Source organism: Harmonia axyridis, chromosome 3 (genome assembly GCF_914767665.1).
Source record: "Harmonia axyridis chromosome 3, icHarAxyr1.1, whole genome shotgun sequence".
Taxonomy (NCBI): Eukaryota; Metazoa; Arthropoda; class Insecta; order Coleoptera; family Coccinellidae; genus Harmonia; species Harmonia axyridis.
The window spans coordinates 24,300,768-24,318,288 of record NC_059503.1 but is presented as its reverse complement, the minus strand read 5'-3'; the positions used below and the strand labels follow the sequence as shown (position 1 = coordinate 24,318,288).

The following is a 17,521-nucleotide window of genomic DNA, read 5'->3' as shown; positions in this document are numbered from 1 at the left end:
ATTTTGAATTTGAAATCATTGTTAATATTTTCAAAAAGTACATGAATTCAGCTTCAATACGCGGTATCACTCAAAGTTGTCACATCTAACATTCTTTTTTTATGATTTTTTGAAATTGGACAAAATTCGAAAAATCGGATTTATTAACATAAACAGGACTGAGATATCTCTTGATTGAATATGAAACGTAAAATGTTTCCTGAAAAATCATTCAGAAGTTCAGGAGATTCAATAATCTCATTTAATAACGAAACAACAACGAAATGAAAAACATAAAATTTCAGTAATTAGTCTTAAAAATACAAAAGGAAACGAATGAATTCTTTATATTGGAATTGGTTAAAAGTTATTTCCAGAGTTATTCGAATCGAAAACCATTTGCTTATTTCTTAATATATCGCAACAGTTGATAATTTCATTCAACAAGTCTCTTGACTGGATGTGTCCAGCATTAGGCATATCCTTCAATTCTCCCTATAGGAAATAATCAAGTTGAATGAAATCTGGAGATTGAAAAGACCAAGAAACGAGTCCTCTCGACATATTGGGGGTTAGATTGAAAAATACGCTCAATGCAGTGTGCTGGGTCTCGCCCTTTCAATTATTAATTAATAACAGGCTAATTGAAAAGTCCCCGATCTATCATAGTAAAATACATTTTTTTGGCAAAATTCGATTTTATTATTCAATATAGTTGCCTTCGATGGCGAAACAGCGATTATAGCGATCTTCCAACTTTTCCATTCCATTTTTGTAGTAGGATTTGTCTCCTCAGTTTATACAATTACTTCTTTATTGTCGCTCAATTTCTTTCCAGCGAGCATTCTTTTGAGGTCTGAGAACAGGGAAGGTCCAGATCTGGCGAAAACAGTGGATGCAGAAGCAATTCGAAGCCCAATTCATGTAATTTTGTCATTGTTTTCATTGATTTGTGACATGGCGCATTATCTTGATGAAATAGGGCCGTTTTTAACGGTTTCATTCTTTAAACTATCCAATAACGATATACAGGGTGTTTCAAATTAAGTGTTCACCATTGCTAACTCCGTCATTATTGATGCTACGATGTCGGTTAAATGGGCAAACTAGTAGCATTTTTAGTGGACTTTCGATGCTGAAAAAAAAATTGACGGTCGCGTTGTCAAAATATTTCATAAAATGATATTTTTTTCAATGGAACATCCTGCATTTCGATTCGTTATAACATTCTCAACAATAAAGCTCATATCACCTTTCTTCTTAAAATGGAAAATGAGCGACTTATTTTGAAATATTTATATTTTTCACTAGTACGAAAAATTTATTTGTTTTGGCGAATAAACCTCATGATTGTCCAAACAACCATTTTTTGTACTTATACGAATGACAATATTTTGTTAATAATAGCAAAATAAGACAGTAAAAAGAAAAAAGTGCTCGTGAAACCCGTGATCATCATGTCATCAATCGACACCACTAAGCTATTTGATATTAATAGACGAAATGATAATTTCCATCTTAAAGCCATTCCGCTAGCTGCATTCATTTTGTGAATCAATAGTGTCAATAGAAGGGCTCAAATATGTGTTCAATAAGAAGGCGGTATTTTTGACCATTTACTCGATGTTTTATAGCGCTTTATCAAATCCGTTTGTTATAAATGTTTCCTATTAATACAACTGTCTTATTTTCACCTTTACGAAAAAAAGTCAAATGAGCTTTGTTGTTGAGAATGTTATTACGAATCGAAATGCGTGAAAAAATATAAGGTGTTCCATTGAAAAAAAATATGATCATTTTATGAAATATTTTGACAACGCGACTGTCAATTTTTTGTTTGTTTTCAGCATCGAGAAGACCACTAAAAATGCTACTTGTTTGCCCACTTAACCGACATCGTAGCAGTTGGCAATGGTGCCGTCTCAATTTGAAATACCCTGTATAATAATCGCTGTTGAGGGTCTGGCCCTTTTGGAAGTAATCAATTAATATTATTCCCTGGGCATCCCAGAATACTGATGCCATAAAGATTATGGCAGCCGGCTGACTGTTGCATCTTTTCACGCTTTGGAGTTGTGTGATCGTATGCAGTCCCCTCAGCTGACTGTCGATTGGACTCCGGAGTGAAATGATGGAGTCATGTTCCATCCATTGTCACATATCGAAGGAAAAATTCAGGTATATTGCACTTAAACAGCTTCAAACACTGCTCAGAATCATTTACACGTTGTTGCTTCTAATCGATTGTGAGCTCGCACGGCACCCATTTTGCATACAGCTTTCTCATGTACAAATATTCTTAAATGATATGATGTACACGTTCAGATGATATCTTCACAATGTCTGCTCGATCAACTTCACATCACGGTCATTGAAAATTATTTTGTGGACTTTTTTTATTTTTTCGTCGGTGACAGCCTCCTTTGGGCTTCCACTGCGTTCGCCATCTTCGGTGCTCATTTCACCACGTTTAAACTTAGCATACCATTCAATGATGGTTGATTTTCCTATTTACCCGGAAACTCTTGATCAAGCCAAGATTTTGCTTCAACTGTATTTTCTCCCTTCAGAAAGCAATATTTTATCAGCACACGAAATTCTTTTTTTAATTTTTCTTTTAAATAACAAAAGTAGCTACAGTCACAACGCAATATCTCACAAACTAATGGTAGGACTGATGTCAAATTTTGACACGTATCGTTTGAAAGTTGGTACTAACTGAAAATCATATGGATTTAATACTAGCACCGCCATCTGTGCATCAGACCGGGGACTCTTCAATTGGCCTAATATAAGTTATCATGCAGTGACTTCCGAAAGGTATATATAGGACAAACAGGTAGATTTTTCAAAAAGAATTAACGAACATCTAAAGGGTTCAATACTACGAAAAAAATTCATCATAACAATTTTGAAATTTTACACATCGAAAATAAAATTTCATCAGATATGCCTATATAAGTATACCCTATGTAGGTATGTATATGAAATTTGTCCATCACTAAGTATAGTTATTCGAAATGTAAGAAATCTGAAGAAGCTACTGTGTAGCATAACAATTGGTATTCACACAATAATATCGTGGAAATTACAATAACTCGAATTTAGTATCCGTTCTCGTCACTTTTTTGGAAAGTATTATAGTTATTTCCAATGAAAGTAGCCCTCCCGGCCGACCACCAAACAGATGGTATGAGAGTTGGACGTCCACATCGCAGGAGGCTGGATGAACAGAAGATGACAAGACATGGTCTTAAGAATAAGGAAGAAGAAGAAGAAAGTCGGTTCAAAGATCGTTTGATACTGCGTAATGATATTCCTTGGTCAAGGATATCAGCCATTATACATTTCAAAGGGAAAAATCAAGAAATCAAATTTGCACACTTGTCTTATACATCTAGGTAGCCTATATTTTAATAGAGCTGATCTATGTGGATATTTAGCTGGCAGAGCAATAGAACTGATAGATTCACAGAACCCTCTACTCTACTATGATTATTTCTAAAAATAGAAAGACAGTAAAATATATCGTTTTCACATATATTTTGTAGAAAAGGCCAAGTTCATATCACGACATTTCAATGTCAAAACAGTAATTACTCCAAATATCTATACAGCGTGAAATCATTGACGGAATACGCTGGAAATATTTAAATACGATAAATGTTTCCTGCTATTAGCGTTAATTTTTAGTATTCAAATGACGTTTATCAATGTTATGGGAAACTCCACAAATTATAAAAGGATAGAAACTTTACAGTAGCGTCTTCATATATAAGGTTATCTCCCAGATATAAATTCTTAAATTTGGTATTCATCCAGAAATGTTTAAGAGACAATATCATAAAAGTCTTCCACGAAAGTCTGATAATCAAAGCTGCATAACCAATATTCTTTCAGCACCAAGGACATTTTTGTTGATTTCAAATCTATAGGTTACCTATGTAGTTTCAGTTGGAGCGTTATTGTTTTCTTCACAAGGAGTTCATGATATAATATAAAACTAAATATTACTGAAATTGATTCTGCAATCCAATAGTTTTATAAGTAACTTCGGTTCTGACTGTATACAAGTGAAAAACCTATTTTGCTCTGCATCTACGCCACTGCATGCTCCGACGGATGTATTCAATTAGTGATATATTTTTATCATTTGAATGATGTCTATTGTTCCACCTGTTGTTTTGACATCCTTAAATATGGAGTAAAAAAATGTTCGATCATATTTTGTGTCCACTATTGGTAATAGTTTTGAAGAAATATGTTATATTCAGTTGTGGTACTAGCGCTCCTAGTGCATTCAGGTATGTTCGAAGTTCTTAGTGATTATTTGATTGACAATAAATTATTCTGGTCCAGGTGAAAGCCAAGGAATAATAAATGGGGATCCCTATTTCTGTGTTCCATCAGGAATATGTCCAATGACAAATGGAGGAGGTGGTATTGATCCAAGAATTATAACACCGGTGAGTCAATCAAAGAGTGATTTCGAAATAATTATGGAGGTACAAAGGAAAATAAGAGATTCCTTAGATTATTTAAATACGTAAAGGATGTTTCTTGTCATTCTACTTTTTTGTGGTGATTATACCAGTTTATCCAATTTTTAATAATCTTCGCTACAGATTAAGTAAATAAGTACCAAAACTTATAATTAATTTATGCATCACAACTTACTACAGGATTTCCCTGAGGATTTTCTTCTCAAAATCGGTAGCAGATACGACAAAACTACAATAAACCAAAAAGTATATTACTGGATAGGTATTTCTTCATTTTTCTATTATACCAGTGGTCGGCCAAAAGAAGTTCTTTTCCCGAAAAAATATCACCCTGTAGATTTGTAATCAAATTCACATGATGAAAACTTTAAATTGGAATATCTTTGCCAAATTCAAGTTTAATATCTTGTGGAAGGAAGGTGTTATGAGAGAAAAATCAAGCTTCAACACCCTGTATGTCTAAAAAAAAAGCGTTTGCGGACCTATGTTCATAGGACTTTTTGATCTGAAGAATCTGATATAATTTTCATTTGTACCACTAAGTTAGGAAGACTCTGTATATCACTAATGCAATTCATGTTCATTTGAGAACAACTTAATATACCAGTATAATATTGAGGATTTTCACTGGCGGATTCTTCCTCAGCCTTGGCAAATTCCGGAGTTTTTAGCAATGTTTAGCCGGTTTTCGTACTACAACGTTTCGCGTACTACTGCAGTAAGCATATTCAGAGGTTTCTAGGTCGTAGATTGTAACTCAACACTGAATTTCTGCGAGAATCTACAAATCGTACAAATCAAGCTTCGAGTTACAATCTACGAGCTATAAACCTCTGAAGATGCTTACCGTAGTAGTACGCTAAACGTCAGATGAAAAACCGACCATGCTACGGCTAAAAAGCCAATTCTGTTGATATTCCAGTGCCCGATGATGACCTAACTTGGAGCATTTATTTTTGGCGGCAGAATATAAGTAATAGAATGGAAAATCATTTCATTCTTCAAAGTATTTTTGTTGTATGAATTGTTGACGCAAATTCCCTTAAAAAAATTGCATAAGAATTCATACACAGAAAGGGTTACGAAACAGACACATTCCGCCTTAATATGGTCAATGCAATGCAAATTTTTAAATTTTATATGAAAGCGCCAACTTCTGCATCTTTACAGACATAAGAAAAAACATATGTTTGATCATTTACACTTTTTTGGTATACCTTGTGTATTTCCAAATAATTCTAGCTCTAATGAAGCCTTATAACATTGTCGAAAGATAATTCTAAGATTTCAGCGTTTAAGAGTCCGTTCACGCGGCGCAAATTCAGGCGTTTTCTTAACTAATTCGGTCTTGATTTTCTCAGGAACGGTAAACGCTATCGAGATGATTCAAAACAATATTGGAAGGTCTTAATCCCTTGTATGTTCGTTAGGTAATAATTTCACTTTAAGTTGCAAATTAATTGTTTTATTGAAGTAGAAAGTACGATTTTCAATACCAATTTTGAATGATTTATTGTCGCTTCAGTTGACCTAAATTCGAAAATCTAATACAAATTGGTCATAGCCTATTTCTTCTTCTTTCCAATGATACCAATTAGAAATATATTACATCATAGTTACTCAAAATTCTCTGAGACGTTGTAAATCTGTTTCGAGTGCCAGAATTGTGAACTAAAAATCGTTGCTCCTCCCTGAGGGGCGTGGCTTGTAGCTATCAGGACCGTCTCTTAGGAAATATATTCTTGAAAACCTGAATTATTTGTCGCGAACAAAAAAAAATATTTTGTCGTTTAAAAAAAGCCATACGACCGATTTTCATGTTACTTTTTCGAATGAAAAAATTTATTCCTCGTGGAAGATTTTAGATCCAATAGTCAACTTATTACTTCGGACCGAAGGTTTCGTAAGTTTGAGAAAAAGGAAATGTTTGTTATTGAAGGAAAGCGATTTGGATTTAATGATGTCAGGCAAATAATCTTGTGTTTACCATATTTCATATAATACAGAATTGAGGTAGTTTTGAACCTCTCTCAGATTAGGTATTGTACTTTGAAAGTAAACAAGAAGTGATTTCGTGTAAATTTATTTGATTTATATCAAGATTTTATTGACCCATTAGATAAACATCAGTTGTAAATAAGGGTTATTCGGTACTCTTTTGTGTACGTATTGTTTCAATGCTAGACAATTTGACAGTTTCTAGGTCGGTTCAGCATTGCATAGGTACCTGAAAGAATTCAATTTCGAAGTAAATAAACATCAGTTGTAAATAAAGGTTATTCGGTACTCGGTATTATTTCATTGCTGGACAATTTGACAATTTCTAGGTAGGTTCAGCATTGCATAGGTACCTGAAAGAAGGCCATTTCGGAGTAAAGATTTAAAATGGTCTATTTTTGTACCGATACATATATTTCTACTTACTCAATGATTTTATGTAGAAATGAAGAATATCAACTATACCTGACATTAAAATAACGCATTTTCAAACTGAAATTTCGAGAATGGTACCTATTTTCAATTTGGGGTTGAGCTATTACTAGAAGTTTTCATATCTATTTGGCCTGTGCAGTTCTTCTTATAATTTTGTTAATGTGTATTGAATCGAACCTTTTTCGCTGGGAAATATCTTTGGATGAATTCCGAATTGTTTATATTCTGCAATTCATAGATTATCTGAAAAAACTTTCTAATCACTCCGTTTTTTTTTTAATCAAATTTATCTAATATGCGTTTGGTGAAGGAAATGAAAATTGGGTTTCAGTCGAAATTAGTTTTTATACGTGATATGTGTAGAATTTCGAAAACAATATTTACTTGTCCAGAACATCCAGAAATACTTGATATAAGCACATCCGCCGTCAGTAGTGTCATGAATCCTGGTGATGGTTATGCACAGCTGAAGAAAATAGAAATGATATGAATTTCCCTTGTTTTTCATTTTCACTGTAATAAAGAAAGAAGAAGAAAGAAAGTTCATTCAGAAGTAGGTAACAGAAAATCATTCAAAATTTTTTACAATGATCATAACTATAATAATTTCAAAATAAAAGTGTACACAATGAAGTATGTAATGCCTGGGAACAGATAGCGTTGAAATCCATGGAAGAAGCCGTAGCAGAAAAAGTGAAATAAGCGATCGAATGTGGAAGTATCGACATAAATGGTACACCTTCAATAACGGTATTTTGTGATGGTAGTTGGGCTAAACGATCTTATCGAAACTGGGGAAATTATAATTAACTCCCGGAGTTCCTACAATTGTTGGGATGCAAACTGGAAAAATTTTATACTTGGGTGTGAAAATAGTAATTTACGTAACAAGTCCGGAAAATAGGGTTTTTTTGGACGAATAGACAAAATTCCAGGACGAGCGTAAGCGAGTCCTGGAAGTCTGTGAGTCCAAAAAAACCATTTTCGGGCGTGTTGCGTACAATATTTTTTCGGCAACCATGTAAAATAACACTATCGCTGCTGCTTTCCATATTTTATTGCGATTGCGATAAAAAAACATGCAAATTTTTGACAACTAATTTCATATGAACTGTCAGCCGTTATCTCGGTTGCTATGGATTCTATGATTCTTTTCCGGCCTAGTCCGGGAAGTACGTACTTTCCGGACTAGGCCGGGAAATGCTACTTTCTCAGAGAAAAAGCGTCCGGGAAGTGAGCACTTCTCGGACGGTTGCCGAAAAAAAGTATTGCATAATATGTCAAAGAGTTCAAACTAACAATGACACACCAACAGAGCATACATGCTACAAAAATTGGAATTCATCTTCGACCGCCATGGCAGCTGAAGGATTTTGTTTTTTGTTTGTGTAAAATGCCTCCTATGTCAAGTTATTGCTCAACAGTTGAAAGCATTTTATATAAACATTTTTCTGCAAAAGCTATAGATTGGGGAAAAATAATGAAGATCGAGCGAAGCGTCTATTAGAGAATGAATTGTGCTCGAAGATCACAAACAGTGGCCTTTTTATTAATAAAAAAAAGTCTAGGTCCTTCTCCAGATGGCATTTTTGAAAAAAGTAATCATTCAATTAAAATCGAATGCCCTTTTTCAGCAAGAAAAAATATGATAAAAGATGCTATTAAAAGGAAACAAATCACATATTTGGAAAAAATGATGATCAGGAATATCGATTGAAACAAAGTCAGAATTATTATTTTCAAGTTCAGGGATAATTAAATATAGCTGAAAGAGAAAAATGCTTTTGTCGTGTAAACTTTGAAGGACACTTTATTCATCGAAGTCAACATCGATGAAGAGTTTTTCGAAGGAAAATTTCATTAGAACTGTGTTTTACCTGTAATAATTGACCTAAGACATAGAGGCTTAAAAATATGGATCCTCAATACAAACTAGATCTTCAGGATGAGAAAAATTGAAGAAAACAGAAGGCAATTAGAAATATATCATTATGAACCAAGCTGATTTTTTTTTAATTATAACAAAGTACTATTCCTTAAAACTGTAGATATTTATGGAATGAGTTCATCAAAATTCTCAATGAAACTTTTTTATTTCGGATTAGATATTCAAAATTCATTCCATTTAATTCATAAGGGTTTTTAACAATTCAAAAAATGAGGATAATGGTATATCAAAGCGTATTTGAATTCGCAATTCGATATCAAGTAATTATGGAAAGTAGAGTCTTTTTCAAAACCTAAAAGACAGTTCTTGTTTCTAAACTCTGTTCTTATTATAAAGAAACCGTCTTTACAACCATAATCGTAGGTGACCATTTGACAATCATTTCATTTCATCAAAATGTCGAAAATGCGGCTGCATATTCCGACACGCACTAGTAGAACTCGAGAAAGAAACGAGATCATCCCAATGCGTTACAAATTCATTCAAATTGGGCTGAGGGCCTAATACGTTCTCTATATTTTTACTACGATAGACCACGCCCACCCGCTCTTGCCCCTTCACGTTGCGACCCCTGTGCTTCCCAAGCAGTGTGGTGTAAACAGACTCTTAACTGTAAGAGAACATCGCGTCAGTGGTGGAACCAGTATATAAATAGTATATTGTGCAACAAGTGGGGAAAGTCCAACTTTTCTCGCGAGTGTGGAAAACACACGAGCGAGAAAAGGACTTTCTCCACATGTTGCACACTATACTTTTCCTACAACTGCAAAAATTTCAATAATTCAAGTAATGGAGACTTGATTCAAGTCAAAATTGCCTTCGTTGGCAGTATGTGCCATTCCATTGCGATTCCATAGAAACGACTCAAAAGCCCAATTTCATTGGTGTACCAAGCGAGGTGTGGGCAAAGTGCCGTGAGAAATAATATTTCTCACAGTATGAGCAATACATAGTTTTGAAATTGATTAAACTATGAAGAATACGCTACTTTTCATAGCAGTTGTAGGAAAATTATATTATTTTACAATTATTGATCGCAAACTCCGGAATATTTTTCTAGAGCTCAAGACAACGCGAACTTAATCTCGCCTTCAAATCTGTTGCAAATAAAGGCCTTCATTATTATTATTAAATTGAATTTGACCACGGATTCGGCAACAGTGGTTCGAATCACATAGTTTGAGACCATTGCCTGCTCAAAATTAAAAAAAAAAGAGAAATGTTACTAGACGAGCTCTCGAAATGATGGAATTGCAGAATAACTGACAAAAGTTAGTTGAATATGATAGAAAAATACGTAAGTGAAAAGTTTGTAAAAGGAATATTCTGCATCTTGAATTGGCATTAAGAATACTAGGAAAGTGCGAATAATATGAATAGTTTCCACTCTCTTCTAGAAAATTGATAATTTAAAACACTCCAATAAATCTGCAGCTGTTGACCTATGATTAATTCCCAAGAACATTCCACAATTATACATTATTTAAGAAAGAGTTTAATAAATTACGATGAAGTCAAAAGCTAGTAACGGTCTTGGAGTGTTACATAATTACGGTTTTCTTTCCGATAAATGGTTTTTAATAATTTTACTACAGGATGGCGGAGCTGTCAATCCAACATCTGCACCAGGTGCCGTGTGTCCATCGGGAAGATATGTATGCTACGCCCAAGGAAGTAACAGCAATTGTGGTCTAAGAAATGCCACGAATACAGCAGACGGTGAAGCTCCAATCGGCGCCCATCCTTGGCAAGCTTTCTTGGTTGGTTCTTCAGGAACCTATATCGGTTGTGGTTCCCTTTTGAGTCCATATCATGTACTTACAGCGGCCCATAAGGTTCTAGCATACGTGTGAGTACCTATACTGGGTGATTCCAGAGGAGACCGTCAGATTTTAGGAGAAGTTTACACTAGTCAAAGCAGTTTCTAAACAATGTTTGGTTTATGGTTGGGGGCCCTTATTGAGAGTCTACAGGGTGATTTGTCCGATTCGATCGATTTTTCTTTTATTCATAACTTTGGTATGGCTCGATCAATATTGATGAAATTTTCAGTGTAGAACAATATGATTGTCTACTTTCAACAATTCCAACACTTTTTCAAAAATATAGTGTGGGAATTATGATAAGTTAAGATTAAATTTGAAGGTTGAAAAAACACCCTGCACATTCCGTTTTCAAAAATTAGCTCTCTGCTTCAGGTTCTACCATAAGTTTACACTACTGGAGCTTTTTTATTTTTTTGGCACACGTCCAGTTATTCATTTAATATTCTCATTCTTTGGTTCACTGTGATGGTAACCATCGATCTTAACGAACTTGATTTAAATTGAGATTTAAGTTTCATGGGAAATTTTCAATTTGATAAAAACTATTTTTCATCATTCGGAAGAGTTTTGTGTCTTTGGACGATACAGCTAGTTCGGAATATTCTCACTGCCTTGGAGCGAAATAACGATATTGTTCATCTTTAAATTTTTCCTAGGAAAACTGGACGTGTGCCAAAAAAAAATTAAAAGGCTCCAGTCATGTAAACTTATGGTAGAACCTGAGGCAGAGAGCGAATTTTTGAAAACGAAATGTGCAGGGTGTTCTTTCAACCTTCGAATTCAATCTGAACTTATCATAATTCCCACCCTGTATTTTTGAGAAAGTGTTGGAATTATTGAAAGTAGACAATCATATCGTTATACACTGAAAATTTCAACAATATTGATGAAGCCTTACCAAAGTTATGAATAAAAGAAAAATCGGTAGAATCGGACAAATCACTCTCGATAAAGGCCCCCAACCATGAACCAAACATTGATTCTAAACTTCCTTGACTAGTGTAAACTTCTCCTATAATCTGACGGTCTCCTCGGGAATCACCCTACATATTATTTTGTGATATAGATTGAAAAATCATTTTCAGTCATCTCATCTTAGAACTAAATATATATAAAAGAATTTGAGATTTTTCTCATTATGATCTAAAGCAAGAAGTTGAAGATATGAAAGAGTGGAATTTGGAAACGGAGTTGTTAACAATGAGTCGAACTGATCTTCGTAGACCATTATCGACTCGAAATCCCAGACATTGAGCCAAAATCCCTTTTATACCACTATTATCCTACCATTTTGTTCAGATAAAATTTTACCTAATCTTTTTTTGAGTTTAACCTTTATGGATTGCTACCTTCATTTTATCTTATGGCAGTGAGAAGGAAATTAGGCGTTCGGAATGGAGTTCTTGTAATGTTTTCAACAAAAGTCTTATCGTTGATCTTTCAGAGAAAGTTCTACATAGGTTTCAATCTCCTAGGAGAATTTGGTATATTTTAAATCGACTTAGGACTGGTCATGGTCGTTGTAATAGTATGCTCTTCAAATAGCATTCTATTGATAGCCTACCATGTGAGTGTGGTGTAGAAAAAACTATTGACCACTTGGTAAATACTTAACCAATTTATAAATTTCATGGTGGTTTCCAAGCTATCCATTCAGTTTCAGCTCGGACATTAGTTTTCAATTTTATGACAGTCCTTCCTATTTCTTCACCTGTAGTAGATTTTTTTTTTTTGTCAAATGAAAGAACTCAACTACCTAAGGGTGCATTTTAGTAGGTACATTGAAGACTTTTTATATAGAAAAATCAATCTTGCAGCGTAATCAAATCTACACCTATCGAAATTTACAATATGTTCTTTCAGTTCAAATCCAAACCAACTGACAATAATCATGGGAGTCAACGATCCAGATAATATCAATAATATTCCAGCAACGCAAAGATCGACAGCAGCGCAAATAAGCATATACGACCCATACAATAATGATACACTAAAGAACGACCTAGCGATCGTCAGGCTTACCAATCCCATAAGTCTGCTAAATCTACAATCAATTAACACCATATGTCTACCAGCTTCGACCACGAATGCCAACACTTATGTAAATCCTTCGCAGAGGTAACTGAAATCGATAAACTAAATATTTCGCAGAATAATTTCTTATGCTTATAGGTGCGTGGTGGCTGGATGGGGCCAGGCACAACCAACAAATTCTCCTGTTCCGACCAAACTGAAGCAGGTAACGGTGAACATAACTGATATCAACACCTGCGAAAATGGATTTTTGGGAAAAGTGGATACAAACAAATATTTGGATAAAACTGGCGGCCAAATGTGCGCAGGTGGTGGTGCTCAGAGAGATGCCTGTTTTGTGAGTTCTTCTTCTTCTTCCTTATGCTTAAGCAAATTGCTTGTTTTTCTTCGTTTCTTTGGCTGTTGTCATTCAATATGGGGGTTGATCATACAATGGACTAGTTTTCATTTTTTGTTAAGGATTATTTCTAAAAATATCGTGTCAAATATAGTATTATCAACATTACTAAACTAGTCCATTGAATGTTTCGAACTAGGTCCTTACGCCTCTGTCTTGTTTCTTAATATGACAAAGGATTTTGACTGCGTGCTTCATTCTACTCTCCTTGAAAAACTCGAACGTTATGAATTTGACAGCATCAGCGTCAAACTCATTTTTTCTTGAATTATAGGCTTCAGGCTGTGTGTTGACGATTAGTGGTATAGAGAAAAAAATATAACCACTGGGGTGTCACAGGCTCACTCATGGTCCATATCCTTTTTTGATTTTTGTGAACGATTTTCCGGATTTTCTTGATCACTGTTTGACGATTCTTTATGCTGGTAATACAACCATTAATTTCAGTAAGGGGATTGAGTTGTGTGGGGATGCTGTCCGGAGTTTGAGATGTTGTAGAGCTGTCAGAATTTCAGATAAATATCGTGAGGATTGTAGGAAATCTTTCACTAATCTGAGAATTCTCACTTTGTCTGGCGTCTTCCTTCTGGAGTGTCTGCTATATTCTCACTCAAAGTTTGAGATTTTGAAGAGCTGTCAGAAGTCAGATAAATATCGTGAGGATCGAAGGAAATCTTTCACTAGTCTGAGGATTCTCACTTTGCCTGGCGTCTTCCTTCTGGAGTTTCTGCTATATTCTCACTCAAAGTTTGAGATTTTGTAGAGCTGTCAGAAGTTCATATAAATATCGTGAGGATCGAAGGAAATCTTTCACTAGTCTGAGGATTCTCACTTTGCCTGGCGTCTTCCTTCTAGAGTGTCTGCTATATTCTCACTCAAAGTTTGAGATTTTGTAGAGCTGTCAGAAGTCAGATAAATATCGTGAGGATCGAAGGAAATCTTTCACTAGTCTGAGGATTCTCATTTTGCCTGGCGTCTTCCTTCTGGAGTGTCTGCTATATTCTCACTCAAAGTTTGAGATTTTGTAGAGCTGTGAGAAGTTCATATAAATATCGTGAGGATCGAAGGAAATCTTTCACTAGTCTGAGGATTCTCACTTTGCCTGGCGTCTTCCTTCTGGAGTGTCTGCTATATTCTCACTCAAACCTTGGGAAGAGACAATTGGGTGGAGATGTTCACGATCACGACTTTAGAACCAAGCATAATATACGCGTTCAATATTACAGACTGAGGAGATCGCAGAATGGACCCAAATTTCTGGCCTTTAAGTTATATAATACTCTGCCTGTGGGTTGGAGATCGTTGCTACTTGACCATTTTAAAAATATAAATTACATATTACATTACATTACATAAATTGTTACAAAATGAGGCTCCTTATACTTTTAATGAGTTAGTTCAATTTGAATTTTGATTAATCGCTTTGTAGACTTAAGTGGATTTTGTGTAATTTATAATTCTATTTTGGATGTCTTGCATTTTTATGATATATTCGTTAGTGCGTTTGACCAACAAAGAAGATTATGATTATGTACGTTTGCGGATCTTTCAGTGCTCCTGCGTATAATTGGATATTTGTCTCTCGTTATTTTCAGCCTATTCTAATTCTTGCGGTTGATATGGTAGATTTATGAAATGATATAGATGTATATATTTTTTTTCTTCAATTTGTATATCTACAGATGAGATTTCATTTGTTTTTTTTTTATAGTTGGTTTTTTTGTTGTTGTTTTGGGTGGATTTTGCATCGGCAATGCTGTGGATCAAAGGTTGGATTGAACAGGGCACTTCTTGAGTGAACTGAATCTCGCCTTTTCCTAGCTTGTTTTTTTTTTCTGTAATATCATATTTGTAAACTGTAACTGAAGGAATAAAGACCTTTATTATTATTATTATTATTATTATATGTTCATTCCATTCCTTATTCCTCTTTAGCAACCAATCGTTGATGTTATCGACTCCGCATGTTCTTTCGATGTTCTGGCTCATTTCATGATCCATCAATGATTTCCCCGCTATCTCGCGCAGCACTCTCATTTCGGTTATTTCCAGTATTTGAACCGTTTTAGAGCTTTCTAGTCTGGTTTCCACATTGTTAGTAAGAATGGGTCTAATTGGTCGACTTGTATATCCTAGATTTCACTTCTGTACCTAACGTTTATTACTCCAAATGATATCGTTGAGACATCCAGCTGTTCGAGGTGCCCTCGTGGCTTGTCCTCTTCCATTTGCTTCAACCAAGATATCTAAACACATCTCTTGCTGTATTTTTGACAGGCAATTTCCAACTTTCATCTCAGTGGTGTTTTTAGTATGGTCATGCATTATGTCCTAGATGTTAATATAACCATCTGAAATTTCTTGGCTATTTGGTTGAACTGATGCAATACTCTCTGAAGATCATCTTCGCATTCCGCTATCATACTACATCATCAACGAAGCATAGTATTCGAGTTTTTCTATTTCCAAATTTATAACAATAGTAGAGTTACTTTATTGACTCTGGTCAATTGCTTTATGGCATCACGACACGCCTATGACAGTAGAGACTCCTGGCTATATAATTCCAGGGACTTCACCGTGGCGTAGCAGCGCATCTTTGATGTTTCTTTTAAATAAGTCTCAAGCGGATGTTTGTTTCTAATAACATTTTATTTTCCTTTCAGCAAGACGGAGGAGCACCGCTATCTTGTGGAACTGGCACTTCTACATCAAGATTCACAGTAGCTGGTATCGTTATTTGGGGCAAGAGCTGTGGACTACCAGATTCATATGGGGTTTACACTAACGTTCCTTATCCTAATTACAGGGATTGGATCATCAGAAGAATCACCCAACCCATACCATAAATTTGTTGGAGCTATTATATACATATCATTAATAATTAGGGTATATATCAATAGGTTTTATGATTTTTGTACATAGTTAGATTTGTAAAAAAGAGGATTTAAAAAATACGAAGAAAAATCTCAGCTTATTCAAGAACAGCAAAGAAATTAGGAAATATGTGATTCAAAATATTTTATGCTACTGATTGTGGCAACATAACTTTCTTCCTTTTTTTCAATCAAACAAAACAACACAAACCTAGCTTAGGTGGCTCCTTCAAATATTGAACTTTGTTTGTATATTACTCTCCTGAATAAATTGATTCGAATTAAAAAATGTATTTGAATTTTTTTCCATCAAACGTTAATAAAACCCTTTGTATGAATTAAAACATTTTTCCTGTTTTTTTTTTTTTTGAAGTAGGCATTTTTATAAAGTCTTGTTTTTTCAATTGAATACTGAAAAACTGGTGAATGAAGTCTCCCATTTTGTACACTCGGATTAAAGAGATTCCTTGAGCTCATAATGACTGTGGCAAGCAAATCAGGCTTTATGTTGGCAATCTTCCTAGAAAAAACAATAGCGCCCTCAGTGACGACTTCCAGTGAGTCACATCCAGAAAGTTCTTACACGATCACCATCTTGTACAGATAAAAATGAAAATCATCATGAATTCTCCAAAAGAGGTCGGAAAGTCCAAAGGCTGATGTGTATATTTGAGTGGAGATCGCAACATTGAATCGCTCAGTGCCTGAATGTTCTCAGGTGAAATACTTGGCAGAGGTGTTCCTGTCTTTTGTCTTTTTGTCGCAATTTTGTAGTGATCGATGCAACCAAAAAAAATCACAAGATCTATATTGAAGAAAAGAGAATATCTACTCGAAAAATAGTCCTCAAAGTCAAAAGCACGCTTCAAACTTTTACAACGCATGATGGCGTCTGAACTATGTCGGGACAAAACTATAGCCGCCTCTAACACGAGATCTTTAGCGCTCCGATACGTCATCAACCGACTCAATAGCAAGCATTTTGAAAAAGGAAGTTATAAGTAACAAGGAAAAAATAGTGGCAGGTGGGAATTTTTCCCTACACCTCACAGTCATAATGAAAAAAAGTTTGTTGAAAATTGAAAGCCAGAACCGAGGAATGCGGTTTCTCCGAACATATTATGTGAACTAAAGAATAATGAATACTTCTGTTATTATAAAGCTCGTTAGACCATTCTGTATTCAGTGACGAAAATGTAGTGAAGAGATATTCACAGAAAATTAATAAGGCATTTCCCGCGATTACGTGCAATTTATGACTGTGTGTTGGAATTTTTATGTAAAAATTCCCCATTTATTACGATTTAAGGTATTCTAGGGTAATTAGATCAAGGTCTGTGTTCCATTTGTTGCGTGTTGCAACTAATCGTAATTGATGTGAGGAATATACTTTCAAGCCGAGTTACAATTATTCACTAGAATTGATGGATTACTAACAAACCAATGTTTATTATACAGGATGCGATAAAAATTTGTAGAAAATCAAATAACAGCTCTTAGGCCTCCTTTCGAAAAGTTACGTTTTC

General features: G+C 34.8%; 2 protein-coding genes across 2 annotated transcripts in view; one reads left to right on the top strand and one right to left on the bottom strand.

Annotated features, from left to right (window-relative positions):
• Positions 1 to 17,521, bottom strand: part of LOC123675657 (lysine-specific histone demethylase 1A) — a 578,526-nt gene that overhangs the window by 442,256 nt on the left and 118,749 nt on the right. The window lies entirely within an intron of this gene.
• LOC123675661 (serine protease 33-like) lies at positions 4,125 to 16,286 on the top strand. The gene is made up of 6 exons (XM_045611108.1): positions 4,125 to 4,283; positions 4,339 to 4,445; positions 10,458 to 10,711; positions 12,552 to 12,806; positions 12,861 to 13,059; positions 15,786 to 16,286. Exons 1-6 carry the CDS (start codon positions 4,241 to 4,243, stop codon positions 15,966 to 15,968), a joined length of 1,041 nt encoding a protein of 346 aa, XP_045467064.1. The 5' UTR covers positions 4,125 to 4,240; the 3' UTR covers positions 15,969 to 16,286.